The sequence below is a fragment of the Ursus americanus genome, chromosome 26 (assembly GCF_024610735.1).
Source record: "Ursus americanus isolate L20-20 chromosome 26, mUrsAme1.1.p, whole genome shotgun sequence".
Lineage (NCBI taxonomy): Eukaryota > Metazoa > Chordata > Mammalia > Carnivora > Ursidae > Ursus > Ursus americanus.
The window spans coordinates 42,817,584-42,836,289 of record NC_142152.1 but is presented as its reverse complement, the minus strand read 5'-3'; the positions used below and the strand labels follow the sequence as shown (position 1 = coordinate 42,836,289).

At 48.8% G+C, this 18,706-nt stretch overlaps 1 protein-coding gene across 1 annotated transcript in view; it reads right to left on the bottom strand.

Moving 5' to 3' along the window:
• Nucleotides 1-18,706, bottom strand: part of TECPR2 (tectonin beta-propeller repeat containing 2) — a 98,635-nt gene that overhangs the window by 42,292 nt on the left and 37,637 nt on the right. The window contains exons 6-15 of the mRNA XM_045777181.2: nucleotides 18,324-18,636; nucleotides 16,721-16,853; nucleotides 12,985-13,299; nucleotides 10,970-11,967; nucleotides 9,134-9,317; nucleotides 6,945-7,118; nucleotides 4,908-5,088; nucleotides 3,645-3,786; nucleotides 1,109-1,349; nucleotides 295-384 (exon numbers count right to left, since the gene is read on the bottom strand). Of these exons, the coding sequence (XP_045633137.2) occupies nucleotides 295-384; nucleotides 1,109-1,349; nucleotides 3,645-3,786; nucleotides 4,908-5,088; nucleotides 6,945-7,118; nucleotides 9,134-9,317; nucleotides 10,970-11,967; nucleotides 12,985-13,299; nucleotides 16,721-16,853; nucleotides 18,324-18,636 (2,771 nt within the window). The remainder of the gene's footprint in view (nucleotides 1-294; nucleotides 385-1,108; nucleotides 1,350-3,644; nucleotides 3,787-4,907; nucleotides 5,089-6,944; nucleotides 7,119-9,133; nucleotides 9,318-10,969; nucleotides 11,968-12,984; nucleotides 13,300-16,720; nucleotides 16,854-18,323; nucleotides 18,637-18,706) is intronic.

The following is an 18,706-nucleotide window of genomic DNA, read 5'->3' as shown; positions in this document are numbered from 1 at the left end:
CCATGACACATCACTGGAAGTCTCCGGCTGCCGGCCCTAGTGGGACACTGTATGTTCCTCTCCTTCGGAATGATGCCCTGCCTTTAGATTCAGTCAATGTCCCCACGCCAGGCCTATCCAGCTTCGGGGCCTTGGCTCAGCCAACAAGGGCTGCTTGCCTGAGAAGCCACTGCATTATCTCTGAGGCCCTGTTTCTGAGGTCCACATAGCCACACCCCATCCCAACTAGGTCATGGTCAGACCATGGTTTTCACTTTTCAACTGCCAACCCATGCGCTATATTTCTCAACCAACCTTCCTTTGTGGGAGCAGTGGAAGCCAGCACAAAGGCCCACTTTGTTGCAGAAGCTGTCCCACGGGGAACAACATTATTCCAGTAAGTGCCTAGAAGGAACCAACAGGAAGTGTGTTAAAGAAAGAAGAGAACACACACACGCTCCAGAGCATTAGTTCTAGACTCTAAGTGGTCTTCAAAACCTCCACACCCAATTCTGAAGTGCCCTTAAATTAGGAGATCTGTACCAGCCAGTGCTATGAGGCCAAGTCCCTTGTTTCTCCCTCTAGGCTGACAAGCAGAGCCACAGTCTTGCCCAGGGTTGGGGGGGGGTGGTCATGCAGAGGGAGGCGAGCTGGAGAAAATTCACAAAGCAGGGCTTCACTCACAGAAACGAAGCCCTCATGGGCACAAGTGGATTTATACCACCAGTCACAGATCTCGCCAGAGCCTTGCGTTCTCCACAGAGCAGGAACTTTTCCTCCAGGAAATGGACTATCCCTCTTACTAAACTTTTTACGTTTGGGCGGATCTTTTCATTTAAATGTGAAATTATGAACATAAAAATGAGCTCCATCTGCCCTTCCCATATCATCACAGATTCCCAGTAGAAACTGATCACACACCAGCCAAACGCTGGTAACCAAGTTGTAGGAATGACAGATTAAAAAAAGGAAACCGATACAAAGCATAAAGAACGCCTCCATGACAAACACTTCACACACTGGCACAAATTATCTTCCGCAGTTGAGATCTTAAAGCTTTTCTTTCAGTGCTAGCTTCGAAGCGAAGCTGCCAATCGAGTCAATGTGAAAAGAAAAGTAATTCACCCACCGATGAGATTTCCTTTAGCGACATGGAATTCATTCTTGCCTGAGGAGATCCAGACGCCACTGTTGTTGACCCCGAGAAGGCTCGGCTGGCACTGAAGCTGCTGAGACCAAAACGCCATGCGCAGTTTATCGGCCACCTTTTCCACGGGTGCTTGGGCTGCTGTGGCCACTGAATGTGTGGCATGAATTATGGTCTGGAATAAGCTGCACTGATCGAACACCACATAGTCGGTGATGCTCACCTGGAGGGCAAGACGGAAAGACACCCTTCTCTCAGTGCAGCTATGAGCTCCTTCTGTATGCGTGCGGACTGAGAGCAGAGGTCTGGCCCATAACCGCAAATACGCAGCACACGTGCATTTGTTAAGGACCAGAAAAGTCTGGCAGGACACTACCAAACCACTAACTGTAATTACTTCTGAGGGCTGGATTTAGAGGGATGGAAGAAAATGTTCACCTTTCTTTTTATACATTTTTATATAATACGGGTCAGTCCTAAAGGTAGGTATTATTTTTGTGATTACCTATGATCCCCCCCTCAAACTCGTGAAGCCTTTTATTCTAATCAGTGAGAAAGGGTCATTTTGCTTTTAAATTTAGGTATTTCCAACAGATAACAGTGTGCAATCCTTAGAATCATAATACGGGATAAAAAAGATATTATAAGTAAGGTGATAGAAGTACTTTATGATCTAAACCAGGACTGTCGATAATTATGCCAGTTCAACAGCACAAATCGGGACCATCCTGGATACCAAGGGCACAGCGTGGCTCAGGTGTGCAAACCGCTTCTCTAACATTCCTGAAAGACATTTCTTCAGGGCAACTCTGAGGAGAACCTCTCTCTTGTTGGGCAGCTCCGGTTATTAGAAAGTTCTTTTTAAGATGGTCAAAGTCTGACTCCATGTGACTTTTACATATATTTCTGCCCTGTTGGGTTCAATTACAGAGAATGTTGCTCTCCGACTCCTAGGACAGCCCTGTGCAGGCCGCATTCCCAGGTCACGCACATTGAAATGCTGCGTGAAAGGGATATCATTTATTACAAAGAATTTAATTCTAATAAACAAAACAAACAAAAAGGAAATTATTGTAAAAATCAGTGCTTAAGTGTACAAATTTGCCCTTTTTCATCCGTGAAAGGACTCACACTAACTGTAAGCCACTGTCCTAACTGAAGTTGAACTGCTTTATCACGTCTGGACCCCGTGGCCCCCTTTCCCACTATCTCGTCACAGCCCACAGAACGCCGGCCCGGGAGCTCTGGGCCTCCTCGGGAGAGTGCACATGCCAAGGCCACGCAGAAGGTCTGTGACAGACTGTCTTAGCACCCAACACTTGGAGATAAGCAGGAGGCAAATTAAAAAAAAATAAAGGTTTAGCAGCCAAACATAAAGCTGGCTCTGGTGCTACAGAGAAATCAGTCTTACAGTATTTAACTCTGCTTCCAACTACCTCAAAGATGATTCTGTCAAATTAAATTTCTCTAATGTTCTGAATATGATGATAAAACGGTATCTAATTTTCTTTAGGCTACTTAAAAATGGAATGTGGTACATATATACATGTAAGAGTGTGTGTGTTCATGTGTGTAAAACCATGTAATATACTTACCAGCACGGAGAAGGTATTTTAAAATCACTTGTACAACTTGCCATAGTATCAGACATATCAGAGACCTATGTACACATATACTTACTCATCAAAGAGCAAACACAACTTCTTTTTCCACATTCTCATCCGACAGACCCAAGGGCAGCTAATGAACAACCTGCCCTCAGTGCAGCAGGTCTGAGGCAACGACACGACCTGAGCCAGTGGAGACAAACACTGAAGAGACGCTGCCTAGTTTCCAGCCGCTGAGGGTCAGAACCACCTCGCCGGCCGCCGCAGGAGGCTGGGGGAGCAACGGCTACACCAAACGGTACCAAAGAGGGGAAGGAACAACTCCTTGAAAACACATTCTAGGCCACCCCGGCTGGGACCAAGTCACGAAAAGTGAGCTTGCATACACCCTCCTATTACACAGAGTGTTTCCTTTTCTGGGAGCGTGTGGGAACATTCTCCTTTCTTTGTTGAAACGCCACTTGTTAAGAGGCCTTTGGAACAAGCGGGGAGAGATGAATTTTAATTGTAGGCTGGGTCTCCAAACCTGTTGTCTAGCTCTTCTCAGCCCATGTGTTCAGAATTAAACATCATTATTACCTAGGTCTTCAAAAGGGTATCACCGGGCTTATTTAGCACATAAGGATAAATTTCTAAATAACACCAACACAAAAAAAAGAAATAATAAACAGCCCATACATTTAAGCAAAGAGAGTTTTACAAGTTACTTCCTACAATGAAAAGCCCTGGATATTTCTAATGTGCTCAAATACAGCGAAAAGTCTAACTCGTCGAAGAGTAAAGGTGAATGCTCTTAATTTAATTCAACCTCCCCAGTCTCTTTAAGGAGAAGAGAAGGACTATAAAAGGGGGAGCAGAGCTCCCCACTCAGGGAGACGCCCTGGCCAGTGGCCCTGGAGCGGAGCACCTACTTGCCACCAATGGTCGTCATCTCCCTGGGGCTTCTTGGAAACGACACCAGTTCTGAACCACAGGTTCCCTCGGATGTCCAGGGCCCACAGAGTCTGCTGGTCCCCAAGAGTTATACAGACGGGTTCCAAAGCTTGCCTTTCACTGGAAACAGGGAAGAGAACACGGGAGTCAGCGCCCACACTCAAAGCGCCCGGCCTGACTAGGAACACCGGCCTCAAGTGTCTCCCGGGAGGGTTGAGAGCCCACCCACAAGTTCCAAGGAAGGAAGCTCGAGTTTCGAGTTACATTACTGTGCAGTGTATGTTGCTTACATGTGTGGCAGCCTCTGAAAGACATACTGAAAACCCGGCCTGGTGGGGAAAGCCCCCGGGGAGAAAAGAGCCTACGAGGAAAGTGCGTGGGCACATCAGGCGCCTCTGCTTCCCTGCTCCCTCCTGCACAACTGAGCCAGTGGAGGTGCCCCCCATGTGCCGGGCTGTGTGGGGCAGCAGCAGCTGGGCAGACACTGCCTCTCCGTGGGCAGTGCCCTTCCCCCTCCCGCCCCTCTGGTACAGCCCTCGCCGGCTTCGGGGCTCAGCTGGGCCACGCTCTCCGGGTTCGGACCAGCTATGCTAACTGGCACAGGCAGCTACCCGCTCTGGGGGAGGGCAGGGCTGGGGGCAGCCACCTTTGCACACCCAGCCCAGCCCTGCTGTGGCTCACAGTAGCTACTCGCTCACATCGACCAGGTTGCTAGGTTCAAACCAAGAAGATTGTAGTCTAATTTTTCTAATTAGCAAAATGATTGGATGGTAAATTCTATAATTAAAATTTTGAGTGGTATAAGTAACCAGATAAATTACCATTCAGAGATCAATTACCATTGACAAGGATAATAAAGAAAAATATTTGGCCCTAAACCCTTCAGATTCTACACAGAAACCACCCGACAGCCCTGGGCAGTGCTGAATAGAAACTGTCATGAGAGACCCGTGACCATGTGATGCTTGACGTCACACAAGAGGGCAGCAGCATCTCAAAAAGCTAAGCTCTGACCCAGTGCCCATTCTGCCAGACAGAGGCAGGCACAGGGCGTCTCCATGGTAGGGCAGCTGCCATTGGCTCTGACAATTCCAGAGAACACTATTACCATGGAGAGCTTCAGAGTAGCAGCTCTGCCCAGGAAAGGCTCCCATGGGTGCATTAAGGGGAGTCAAGCTGACAAAGAACCAAGGGTGGGACAAGCAAGATGATGAAGACGTTTCTGCTCCTCCTGCTGATACCTGACGATGTCACATTTCCACTGCTCCCCTTCAGGGCAGAAGCTGCTCACACCCTCCCGGTACAGGAGGGCTCTCTGCTCTGTCAGTGCCCACACCACGCTGTTTCGGGCTGTGACCTGGGACAGTGGGTATGGACAGTCGACTTTTACGGCTCTGGCACAGGGGCGATCCACACTGAGACCTGCCAGGGAGACAGACAGGAAGCCCCAAAGACACACAATCAGGACTTCACACCTCATTTGTATTCTGTTGTTTGCTTATTTTTCTTTTTTGGGGGGTTATTTTGCCATATTCTTTTATAATAAGTACTTTGTCTTTTTAAGGTCTAGTCAACAAAAATTGTTGTGCTTAAAATGGTTAAGTTGGGCATATGTCTGAAGTGCTCTCAAATGCTCTTTGAAAACTGAAGGAATAACAATTCAGAATCCACTGGTGTCCCAAAGTAGCTTAAGATGTTCTGGAAGAAAAAGAAAGCCCAGGGCAGGAGAGCAGCCAGACCTTGAGCCAAGAAGGCCCAGGCCAAGAGCAGCATATGCTTTACGGCTGTGCCCCTCAGAGCCTCGGGGTAAGCCGAGCTGCCGCAGCTGCGAACACCAGGGCTCTGAGGCCTCCAGCCATCCTCGCGCAGCAGCTCCGACAGAGCAGCTGCCCTCTCCTGCTCCTACCTGGTTGGAGGGGTGGTTCCCTAGATGAAAGGCGAGGTCCATCACACAGCAAGGCAATGGAAGGCCAGAGCTCAGAGTCCCTGATGCCCTGTCCAGGGCTCTTTCCCCCACCTCCTTGCAGCCTGTCTGCAGCTTGAAGGCACTCCTGGGGAAGCTGGCAGAACAGCTGTTAACTCAAACCCCATACTCTGTGGCATCAGCCTGCAATTAGTTCTCCGTGCTCAAATGTGTTCCCCGACTGCTTACAGAAGCCCGATGGTACCACATCCTTGGTTGTATTCCTCTTCCACAACCGGGGGAGTCACCCGCGGGGCTTTTTACACTACACATCGTCAGGTCCGCCCTGGAGACCAACACGGTAGGTCTGGTACTGCCGGTTAACGGGGCACCCGTTCCTTAACCCCAGGCCAGAAGCGCTCCGTTTCCTCACCAGGAACAAAACACAAATGCCCCTGGAAAATGGATATGCGTCTGCCTTTCCAGAGCTATTCCCACTTGAAGGGAGAAACCAGGGCTGGCACATGGCCCAGGAGCTGGCGAGGCTGACCACCAGGGCTCAAGCAACGGCTTCTAGGAGATGCTGGCCCCCCCACATGTGAGGAAGAGCCAGATGTGCAAAGACTTTCCATCTCAGAGAACCATCCCTGGCTGACAGCTCATAACAGAGATTAAAACAATCTCCCCAGATCAGCAACATTAAATGGTTAAAAGATTGATCTTTACGTAAATCCAATATGGCCTCTTGACAACCTAAAAAGAGCTCCTGCCCCATATCCTTTCCAGATGCTGATAAATCACATTGCCTTTGGAAACTAATACCCCATTTTGCTGACAATACATAAACACCCACTCTCATTACAGTTTATTTTTAATACACAAGTCCCACCGAGTCTCCTGCAGCAGTTGAAGGTTCCCCTCAGGGCAGTTTATTATGACAAATTGAACTGCTACTCAGATCAAATGATTTCTGGTTGTTTCTTCCTGACCCACATGTAAATAAGTATACAAAAGCAGGGCTCTGACCTGGCTGAAAAAAATCCAGCCATAACCTAAAGGAAAAACTGATTCTAATGTCACTTCTCTGTTATTCCTTCCCCTTAAGATCTGACATTGCAGCACAAGCGATGGGCAACGGTTAGCCGTAAGGAGAACAAGAATCTGTTTCTGTGTCTCACTGAATAACCCTATTAAATCTTGCCCTAAATTTGTCCAGGGTTGAATGTGAGTCAGTAGAAGGAAACTGCTAATATATTCCAATGGCAAATACTCTCTTTCCAGAAGTATTTTAATTTAAATTGATTTTTACCCCTTATACATTGTGACAGCGCTAAGCGTGTCACTAGCAAAGCGAGGGGCAGTAGGGTGCAGTTACCTGTCTGCAGGTACAGATCTCCATTTGTCCTGATGATCCAGGCTGTGTCATCACTCAGGGCCACAAACACTGCCTGGGGCAGGGCTTCGTACCAGTGCCGCTTCCCCTTGATGGTCACTTTTCCACAAGCAAAAGCTCGGTTAGATTTCTGTTCAATCTTCCAGAGAAGGGCTCCTGGAGAAATAAAAATTTTATTCACCATCCAGTAAATATGGACAATTACTTACACAAAAACTTCATTCTAATCGCTGTGAGGGAGACAGATTTCTAAAACCTCTCTCCCCTTTTGCTTCTACCCCAACTGGGGAAAGAGCCCACGGCTCTTGGGTTTGGGTCCTTGGTCACCACCCACCAGCTGTGGGTGTCAAGTCACCTCCTGTCTCCATGCCTCACTTCCTCCTCTGTACCTTACAGGGCTGCTAGGGAAACTGGAGGTGAGAACAGACCAGGGACACACTGAGCCGGACAGGCCACAGACACTCCTGACACGGACAGGAGCAGTGCTGATGCGGTTACGTCAGGAGGCAAAACTCGTGTCCCACCAGAGGTTGCAAAGTCCTAGAGGGATTCAGAGGGGTCACTTCCAGACCAACTGAGGGATAAGATGCACGGAAAGGAGGCGTTTAAGCTGGGCTGTCTTTTTTTACTCAGAAAGGGACTCTGATAAACAGAGAGAAAGAAGGGGAGGGAAGGAGGAAGACACAGATGGAGGGTGTGACACAGGCCAGGCAGCCATGTGTAAGAAACCACCAGAGGACTACCAAGAGCACAGCCAGGCTGGACTAGAGGGTCTGACGGGAAGAGCTGAGGTAAGAGGAGAAAAGCGAGATGGACGGCTCAGCCCGAAGCACACCCTGAACACTCTGGGGCTCTGGTGCCCCCCAAAGACAAGGGCACTGCAGGACAACTCAGTCAAGTACACTGATCTGGTGGGGACAGAATTCTTACCACATCAACAAGGGCCGGAATGTTTTGCCAACACAAAGTAATCAATAGAATCAAGACAGAACCAAAGTTTCTAAATGGCTGGGGAGATGAACGGTAGTAAATGACAAGAGAAAGAATTAAAACGCACAATTTTATAGCACCAGCAATTGAAGTACACTGTGATCTCAGCCACTCGCTAAGGAAAAACATTTTTCAAACAAGCAAAGAGATGAAACAACCTTGAACAAACTTGTATTTTAAATAGTGACAAAGACCAGGAAGAGTTCAAGGAAATCCATTTGACACACAGTAAAATTACAGGGGACGAGTCTAAGGTCACAGAGTACGTTCTGTCTGACTTCTACTCCAGTGTCCTAACAATAAGAAGTGACTATGAGGCAAACACACATAAATACATCTACTCTATCTACCCACCCCCCAATAGGTGAAGTGGCCAACATTATGACAAAACAGATGAGCAAATGATTCTGGACAGGGAAGGAAGGTATAGGCTGAAAGCCTAGTAGAACCTCATTCAGGAAAGGTCTGCTCCAGTTCACTAAAAATGGCTAGCCTGACCATGGCTTGCAAGAATGAATGCATTTTTCTTTTACACTCAGGGAGTAGATGATTCAGCCAAAGCATACACATCACTCATTAAAGAATAATTTCTAGAAAGGAACCCAAATAATCTGAACATATCCAACATATCCATGGGTCCATCTTCATTCGTTCAGTTGCTTTAAAGCAATGCTAAGAAACAGGAACACAGAGGCGCCTGGGGGGCCTCAGTCAGTTAAGCGTCCAACTTTTGATTTCGGCTCAGGTCATGATCTCAGGGTCATGAGATTGAGCCCCGTGTTGGGCTCTGTGCTGGGTGTAGAGCCTGCATAAGATCCTCTCTCTCCTCCCTCTGCCCCTCCCCCCATAAAAGAAAGAGGAACACATATTTATAAGGGGTTAATATGTTAATCTTTTTTAAAAAAAATCCCTCAAAATTCAAGCAAATAGTTTGCATAGCTTATAAAAACATGTCCATGTGTTACCATTGCAATTAAAAAAAACCCCACAGATTCAAACTAAACATCCATTTATTGGATGTTTATTCATTGATGTCAAATGAAGCAAGTCCTGTTCTTTGGAGAAAACCCCCCAAATGTGCAGGTAACCGGCCAGTGCGCTGCAGGGATGGCGCTGTGGCAGGGCCTGCCTTGTGTCGGGCCAGCGACACCGGCAGGAGCAGGGAGCCGGGGGAGGCCAACCTGAGGGTGAGACCGCCACCTGCTGGACGGCATCCTCAAACTTCTGCCAGCGGAGCCCAGCGCCTGGCAGTGCGCTGCAGAACAGGCCGCCTTTGTAGTCCAGGCACCAAATGTACTTCTCGGAGACCGCCAAGCTGAGTATGCCGTAGCCAGGGCCAGAGTATCCCATCCAGCTTTCTGCAAACTAACAAGGACAGGGCCTGGTGAGTTGTTCAGCAGAGCACACAGTCACACTGTCGTCAACAAGGAAAGCGTGCAGGGTATCATTCAAGTCGCAGAGCTGAGGATCTCTGAGAAGCCATGCACGGACCTGCTATCTTTGGACCATACTCCGAGAGAAGCGTTCTGAAGTGGAAGCTCCTGTCCCCCATTAGGACCCCAGAGCATACCCGGGTAACGCTCTGTCATGTCAGAACACCTTTCCTAACGCAGTGCTTACATTAAAAGGACCGAGCTTTACACACAGGTGTACCGCACTTCACACAACGTGCGTGCAGATCGATGTTTTGCGCATCGGACCCTTGCAGGTGCACGAGGAAGAGCAGCACTACCACCACCTCTGTGTCCTCACCCTCGGGTTTTAAGCATGGTCCCAATCACTGGACACAGGACACATCATGTGGCTGATGGAACTCTGGCCAAGACACTCAGTCTGGCTGAATTTTATAGGCTGATGTTTTGTTGCTACGATTCTTTTTTAAAAAATCAAAGCTAAATGAAGTCTTTGCAGTTAAACAGTTTTCTGAAACTGCAGAAGAAATCAATGTGCTTGCACAATCGCCCAAATGTGGAAGTTCGCTGCTTCACAGAGAATGGCACCCGCCCCTCTCAATTCAGCCCTGCTCCCCATGATGAGTGCCACCCTCTCCCCCTGCCCCGCCAAATGTCACAAAATCTCTTGGCTTTCTAGCTACTGGAAAGGGAGGAGGGGGGAACCATGAAGGGAGGGAGAAGTCCTCTATGCGCCAGGTTCCCTCTCACCTGGGGGAGGGCTCTTCTAAAGTTCTGGCCTAGAATCCTGACAGCCCCCACGAAACATGGTCTGCCTGCCCGGTGCATCCTGGGTGGGCGCCCTCTCAGACTTCCCACAGCCCTGCACTTTGCTTGCCGCCATCGGCAGAGAGTCTTGCTCAACCGAGATGATCGGCAGGCATGTCTGGCTCTTCCTTGAGATTCTGAGATGCAGACTGGCTATCCATGCCCCACAGTAGCCAACACTGAACACAGAACCTGGCAGCCAAAGGCACTCAAGAAAGGATGGGCACAGGCAAGACTGAGTGGACGGTCTAACCTTTTGGCATTTGTGTCAAAACAAGTAAGCAGTTCATTTCACTGCCAAGGCAGGACAGCACAGAGCCGAGAGGGGTCCCGGGGCCAGCCTTGCCCTTCACTTGCTGCGTGACCTGTGCAAGCCATTTAACTAAGTCCCATTTCCTCCACTGTAAAACGGGGACCGCAACAGCACCTCCTTCGTGGTTTGTTTACTTCTTAGAGAAGCAAACGAGCTGAACTTACAGAGTGCTTAGCATGGTGCCCAGCACGTGGCAAGAGTTGCCCAAACAATACGTGTCATCAGCACAGGGAGAATCTACTGGTACATTTGGGGAAAGTACACATAAGTTCACACTCATAATCCACACCTCACAACGACTTAGTAGGACAAGTTGTAACACCTGGTTACTTCTGAAACCCAATACACTGAATAATAATTACTTGCTAAGAAAAGCAAGCACTTTGAAAAAAACTCTTTTTTATGTAAAATGACCAAAAATAACCATCCTTAACTACAGGGGTTGGGTGGACCCTTAGGAAACTGGCCACCCCAAACCTACATACCTGATCTGACTTTAGCAGCCCGGTATCATCTGTGCCAAGCTGGCTCAGGTCCTGCAGGGAGCGACTACCACCGAGCTCTGTCACACTCGTCTCCGAGGAAGAGGAAGGCAACCCGTGGGCATAGATGTCCTCCTCATCACTGGACGTCAACACCTGGTCCCGTGAAGGCTGCTCGAGCCGAGGCTCACGGGTGTGAGCTGCCAAGGCAGAGACCAGGGGCGTCAGCCGTCCTCTCACACCTCCCGAGTCACATTCCGAGGCAACAATTTCCTTCAGGCCTGTGTCCCTGTCAGTGACAGTGTGCCAGGGATGCGAGCCCGGGTGGCCGGGGCCCCCCATGTGTGTGAGGAAGCCCTGCTCTTTGCTGGGCTCCTCGACACTGCCTTCATCAGCTCCAGTCCCCGGCAGCCGCTGCTCGGCATGGGGGGCCCAGCTGAGGCTGGGAGGCACCGGGGGTGAGTCCGGGAAGGGGACTTCAGAAAAGGTGCTTTGGAGGTCATCAGGCTCCCTGTCCCCCACTTCCTGGGCCTCAGCAGAGCTGTCCTGTTCTTGACAGGGTGACTGTCTGCTATTCAGTCCATCGTCTACGGGACAAGGCTCCTCTCTGAGTTCTGTAACATCACTACCTTCCACAGCTTCTCGCAGCTCCAGGAGTGCAGTCCACACCCCACTGTGTGGCCCGGTATTGTCTGCACGGTTACACCGTGGGACTCCAGGTCTGTCGCCATTCCCTTCATTCAGGACGTCAGGGGCAGGCTCAGGCACCTCCAGGACACTGAATGCTTCGGGGTCAATATTTTCCTGCAGGACACCATTCACCTCACCACTAAGGTTACTCTCCTGGTCAGGAGACTCTGTGCTTGACCGATCCACGAAGCTGCCCAAACTTGAGGTCATGGACAGCAGGTCTGTGTTCAAGGACTGGGGACTGTCACCCGGAAACTCATAGCAGGGCGTCGATTCAAGGGAACTGTGGCAGGTGTTCCTGCTTCCACCTTCTAATTTAAAATAAGAATGTTTAAAATGGGGTATGACTCCACATAAATAGTAAGAGACTAAAAAACACAATTTTGGCTCAAGAAAAAAAATACACTTTAAATGAAGGATATTTAAGTGGTGAAGAATAAATCTTTCAAGTACGAATTATCCCCATGCAGAGATGTTTTAAATGGACGCAAACATTAGACACACTGATTGGCTCTAGGCCTCGCTCAAGAAATGTTAATGTAGGGGCGCCTGGCTGGCACAGCGGTTAAGCGTCTGCCTTCGGCTCAGGGCGTGATCCCAGCGTTCTGGGATCGAGCCCCACATCAGGCTCCTCCGCTATGAGCCTGCTTCTTCCTCTCCCACTCCCCCTGCTTGTGTTCCCTCTCTCGCTGGCTGTCTCGCTGTCAAATAAATAAATCTTAAAAAAAAAAAAAAGAAAGAAATGTTAATGCAGGAAAACAAAGGAACAGATGGATGGCAGACCAGTTGTTTAATATTATTAAAATGCGTAGAACTCTGTAAGTATGTGTAGCTCAAGAGGTCTAACGGGAACCAAGGAGTAAAACGTTGAACCATTTCTACGTTAAATCCCATGTCTGGTAACCTGTCCAACACTAAACGTAAAACGACCCGTCTAGATCAGTGTAAATCTTCTATTTCCATGACTTTCCATCCAGGCTCATAGCATCTCTGGTCTAATACATGCTATACATGGATACATCAAAATTTTTATTTCAATATTGAGAAGTATAAACCCAGACCCACCCAGCAGGGTAGTAAGTACACAGGTGTATGTTACATTATTTACACCTCACGAGGGTGCTTTCGGTGTGCGTGGTATTCTTTTTTAACATATAAAATATTTCACGGTAAAACTCCTTTGAGGAAAGAACACACGTGTTTTCTGAGGGTCTTCTCTGCTTCTCACTGAATGGGTAAGGGCTCATTCAGTGAAAGCAGCACTCCCAAAAAGTGTGTAAGAACGCCCCTAAGTAAGGAGTCAGTGTGTGCTCTGCTACGGATGGTACCTGTCTTCTTCTTCCTCTTCTTTTTCACTTTCAGAGGCTTAACGACAAGCTCCTGGTCAAAGTCTTCTGAGCTAATCACACTGAATCTCTGTGAGGCGGGCTGGCTGCCCCTCCCCAGCTCTGGAGCTGCCTGGAGCCCGGAGCCACTGTCGGTGGAGTTGAGCGAGCTGCTCCTGCTCCTTGGCTCGCTGGCCACGGAGCTGGCCACGGAAGAGCCCCGGAGTCTCGTCTCAGAAACTGGCGCCCCTGACGGCTTCTCCATACGCTGCCCGGGGGCCTGCTCCACGCATCCTGGCGTCTCCAGACCATCTCGCACTGAGTAAGAAGAGCTGGGTGTTAACGCCGGTTGTCCAAGAAAGTTGACATCTCTTTCAGGTTTGCTAACCCTAAATACCCGCCTGCTAAACTCAGAGAGACTGGCCAAACTACAAGAACCACCCAAAACATTCCAACAAACGGTTCTGTGCTCCAGGAAGTGCACACACCAAAATTAGGAAAATGGTTCATCATGGCTATTTTCTGTAAATAGCTCAATAGGAAAGGGACACTAAATATATACAGCATTTCTCACACCCATTCACAAATAATTCCTAAAGAAAACAAATGACCTGTTTCTAAGGAAAGGGCTTAGTGATATCCCCTACTTAGACCATGCCTTAAATATAAAAGAACTCAAAAGGCACTTGAAAAATATATGTGTACCTGTATTTCTTAAAATCTAGGGAGAGAAAGGGAATTTTCCAAGAGAACAAACCCAGGACAGAGAAGCGAGTTACTGAAGTCAGCGTCCAGTGTGGGCAGAGAGCAGCGTGAGGATGTGGCCATGGAGGGTCAAGTCACCTTGCTCTGTGCCCATGACTAAGAGCCAGCAAGTTTCTCACTTTCGTGGACTCGTCCTTCTCAACACAACACCACAAGGTCACCACGGCCACAGTGGTTCCAGCCCTAGTACCCTCTACAGTATGGGCCACTTCAATCCGCTCAGCCATCCTTGTGATACTGAGCGTCTACTATGTGCCCGCCACCATTCTGGGACCACCAACCAGACAGATGGGAATTCCTGTCCTCTTGTGAGGGTGGTCAGGGGCAGACCACGGGCTGCGGTGTGCACAGCTGGGGACGGACAGGCAGGACTCTGCTCGGAGCGAAGCCTGGCCAGGGAAGCGACTTGTCAAAGATCACACGAGCTGATGGCAGGTCTTGTCTAGAGCTGTCCTGTCCAATACAGCAGCTACTGTCACGTGTAGCTGTTTTAAAGTCAGAATCAAATGCTAAAATTCAGTTGCACTCCCACATTCCAGGTGTTCAGGGGCCACTGTGGACAGTGCAGGTACAGAACTCTCTCACTGCACAGACAGCAGGGGTCTAGAGCTTACTTCCCTCCTGTAAGCCGCATGGGCCCCGACCCCTCCGTGCACGTGCCAGCTCATGAAACTCAAGACTCAGAGCTTCTTCACTTTCCACAGAAATGATAATCTGGAATGATACTTATCCTGACTTACCCTCTGACTTAAGAAGTAATTCACTCCCTACCCCACCCCCACCCCACCATCTCTTAAGAGACTGTAAAATTGGGGCCAAGATAGCCCTTACGACATTTTCCTCTTTTCAAGTCCTAAATATCTGGCTCATGAGAGACCGTTTGGGATACTTTCCTACTAACTACACTTTGTATTCTGACATTACAAAAAGACAAAAGGCTATAGTAATGCTTTGGGTCCCAGGAGCCTGCCTCCTGGAACTCCTCTTCCTCGACTTGCTCCCAGCTCTAGAAGGCCTTGGGTTTGCAACTGGCCCACCCACTTGGGTCCAGGACCTCTACTCCCTCTCCTGCAGTGACTGACACCAGCTAGTGCTGGTGAGAGCAGAAGTAATAGCAAAGATGCCCCCAGGGACAAGATACCCCAAGCCCATGGCTATGGCAAAAAGTCCACATTTCTGACCAATGTAGCCAGGCAGGAGAAGCAGGAGAAAGGTCGCCTGAAGCAGAAACTGGAAGACAGGGCTGGTGGATCTGGGGCTTGTCACTTACCCCCCAGTCCTCAGTTTTCTAATCTGTACAACAGGGATACCACGGATTAACAAACACTCACTCACTCAGGGCTTCTGTGTCATATGCTACATTGGGCCACAAAGCTGAGCCACAAGATCCTTGCAAGCAAAAAGTTTATTATTTTGTGAGGTAAGGACATGGTAAGTAAATGGCTCCCCAGTCACAACAGCGGTAGGAGGAGTAGGCCCCTGGGAACTCAAGTGAAGACAGGGAGAGGCTGACTTAACTAAAGCACTCAGGAAAAGCATCAGAGATACAGACAGACCTGAAGTGGATCTTAAATAATGAGCAGGGAGAGAGCAGAGGGCAGCAGCCTGACAAAAGTGGCCACGCTGGGGAGTGCCACACACCTAGCACTCAGACCCGCCTGGGGTGCTGGGGTGAGCGGGTGGCGGCAGGAGCCCAGAGAGAGCTGGCAGCAGTGGCAGGGGGCACCCTGCACGCCACCTCAGACATGGCGGCGACAGGAGTGCGGTGAGCAAGGAAGGGACAAGGCCGCCCCCAGCCCCAGGAGGAAGGTGGCCTGGCTGGGGAAAGGCAGTGGCAGGACCACCCGCCTCACGTTTCCACAGGCCTGTCATGAGCATCAACCAAGACGCCTGTGAAACTGCTCCATGAACTCCAGAGGCTACACGTGTGCAGGGGCTCTGGGGCCACACGGATGTGCCTGGTGTGCCGCTCACATCCCCACAGCAGTGGTGCCTTTCGTACTTCACTGCAACTTCCAAAGCCCCAGTCTCCTCACCTATAGAACCAGTACCTTCCATTCAGGGTTATGTTCAGGATTTTATGAGGTCATGACTGTTAAGTGCTTAGCAGTCTCTGGAACACAGTGAGAACCAAGTGAGTGACAGAGAGGAGGGGGACAGCCTCTCCTCCTCCTCCCCACATGGCTGTTGTCACCATCAGGAACAAGTTCACTGATGAGCCCCAAATACACAAAGTACTGTGGATGTGTGCACGAGAATACACATGAAGATTCTTTGCTCATTAGAATCTGGACTTGTATGAATTACAAAGAAAAGTCAAAAGCACAGAGAATGATCAGTGCTATAAGGAAGAACTGTGTGGAGGATAAAAGATATGTTCCAGATCACAGATTTCAATGTTCTAAAATCTTGGCAAATCTCTATCTTTTGAAGTAGTAATCCCACATGCGGTCTCAGATTACCAGTGACCAATCACGTGGGTGCTCAGTTCTCCTCACTATTCATCCAGCCTCCCCAGCTTCCAGACCCATGGAACCACTTTACCAAATGTGAGGTTGTCTGATGTGAGCCTTTAAGTAGGTAACTTCAAGAAAAGTATTGTAAACCATATTTTAAGAATCACAGGGGGGTGCCTGGGTGGCTCAGCTGGTTAAGCATCTGACTCTTGGTTTCAGCTCAGGTCATGGTCCCGAGGTTGTGAGACAGAGCCCCAAGTCAGGCTCTGCACTCAGCACGGAGTCTGCTTGAGATTCTCTCCCACTCCCTCTGCCCCTCCCACTACTCGCACACACACACTCTCTCTAAAACAAAACAAACAAAAAAATCTTAAAAAAAAAAAAAATCGCAGGAAACCCTCCAAATACTTCCTTGTTTAGATAAAGCTACAGTCATTTAACTAACAAAGTAATGGTAAGGTTTATAAATTATAAACTACAATTACACATACACAGTACATTTTATAACAAATACAAACCTATTGATGCTAGTCCTTCAGGTCTGCTTGAAATTCTTATAATGTTCCTATCTCCCTTTAAGAAAAATATTTCATTTTCTGTGCAGGAAACAGACACGATATCACCTGATCCTTCCAAACCAGCAATTGTGGCCTGTCCCCCCGCCAAAAAAAAAAGAAAGAAAAGAAAATCACACAAGCAGGCAATAGTAATAGATGAAAGCATACAAATGTGCAGGAACCCAAATGAGCCAAATGACACCTGTGCTTTGTTACGCCCACTTTCTCAAACTTCTTAAGAGTAAACAAACGCAAAGGTAGGGAGTATCTGACAGTACGTGACCTGGAGTCATAAACCTTGCCAGGGAATGCATGAGACTGAGCGAGCAGCTCACCCCACCTCTGGGCACTGGGAGCCGTGTCCTGCCTGGCTCCCCTCCCCCCAGCACATGGAGCTCATGCCCCTCAGCAGGACCTGCCTGTCAGCCTCACACAGCTGCCCCGGTCTGTGCTTCAGGTGCCCTGAGCTGGGGGGGTGGGGAGCGGGCCAGTCCAGACCCCAGCCTTGTTCCTCCATGACGCCATGGCTCTGCTCGAACTCCTTTCCTGACTCTTGTTCACTGGGAGAGTTCCAACTCGATTCAGACATCACCTCCTCAGGAAATGGTCCCTGGGGCGCTCAGCCTCAGTGACATGCCCAGGACTCGTCACAGCTCACAGCACTTTGTACAAACGCCCATAGGGAATGCCGCTCTTGGGCTGGAGTGATGTACTGACCAGTCTAGACTCCTACTGTGTGCACTCCCGTGGGAGAGACCAGTAGACACTGCAATTCATGGCTCTGAATGAATGAATGGAGAGAGGGAGGGGTGCCTAATACCACCTGAAAACAGGACATCCGAGTCTGAATGATTTTAAAACATTCTCTTTTCTGCTAACAGTAAAAACAAGAGGCAGTTCACTATAGAAAAAGGGTCTAAATTCTTTGTTAATTCTTAAATAATCCTGATGAACATCTAGAAACATGCCATTAGTTTGAAAGCAGCCCATCATGTTGCCACGCAGACTCTGATGGCAGCCACAATGTCTGCACATGGGCAGCCCTTTTGTCTCGTGAAGTTAATTACACCTGTCGCAGAAAGCACTGGGGGTAAGGATTCAGAAGAAAGGAACTGATACATAGTCACCAAACCTCTCAACCCCACTCACTACGAAGCGTGCATCAAGTTCAAAGAGTATTCAGAGAAAGAAGAAAAATTAAGTTGTCTGTAAGTGGAGAAGAATACAAAAATGCCTTTCAAAGTGTTCCTTAAGAAGAGAAACTAACTCAGGGCTAAAAGGCAGCTTGATAGCCCCAGCCCAGCTCACCCTGCCCTCAAGTTCCAAGTGAGGAAGCCACGCCAGGCAGACGAGACTCCTGCTTAGAGGTTCTAAGAACTCCTGCTAGAAGGTTCTACTAAAACCAAATCTATAAAAGAATCAGACCCTGACCTGATTTCCTTGACTGGCCCAAAGGAAAAAGTAAAGCATTAGAATCAATGCTGTTCCTTCTATCATTCTGAGAGATGGTCTGTGGACCAACATTGTAAAGACACCCAAGATGTGGTGCGATCACGTCACTTACCTGGTTGATGGTGTCTAGAAGGTAAATACTATATTCATTCCAACTCAACACCCAGCCTTCTTGAAAGAAACATGAAACTAGCCCCAGGTGTTTCTCAGGTAAGCTGCAACTTCCCCTGTTGGAGGATTCCAGACGTGGGTACAGTTCAAAAGGCTTGACTCCTCCAGCAAAGACATCTTTTAAGATAAATGTGGCTTGAACAGTCCCATGGATGTCTGCCTTCCACAGTCGGAGCCCAGGCCGTGATGCGTACAAGGTCAGATCACTCTGCTTACAAAGTCCTGGTATAAAACAAGCTCCAAATTTCCCAGTGCTGAAATTACAAAAAAAAAAAAAAAAAAAAAAAAAAGAAAGAAAGAAAGAAAGAAAGAAAGAAAAAGGAA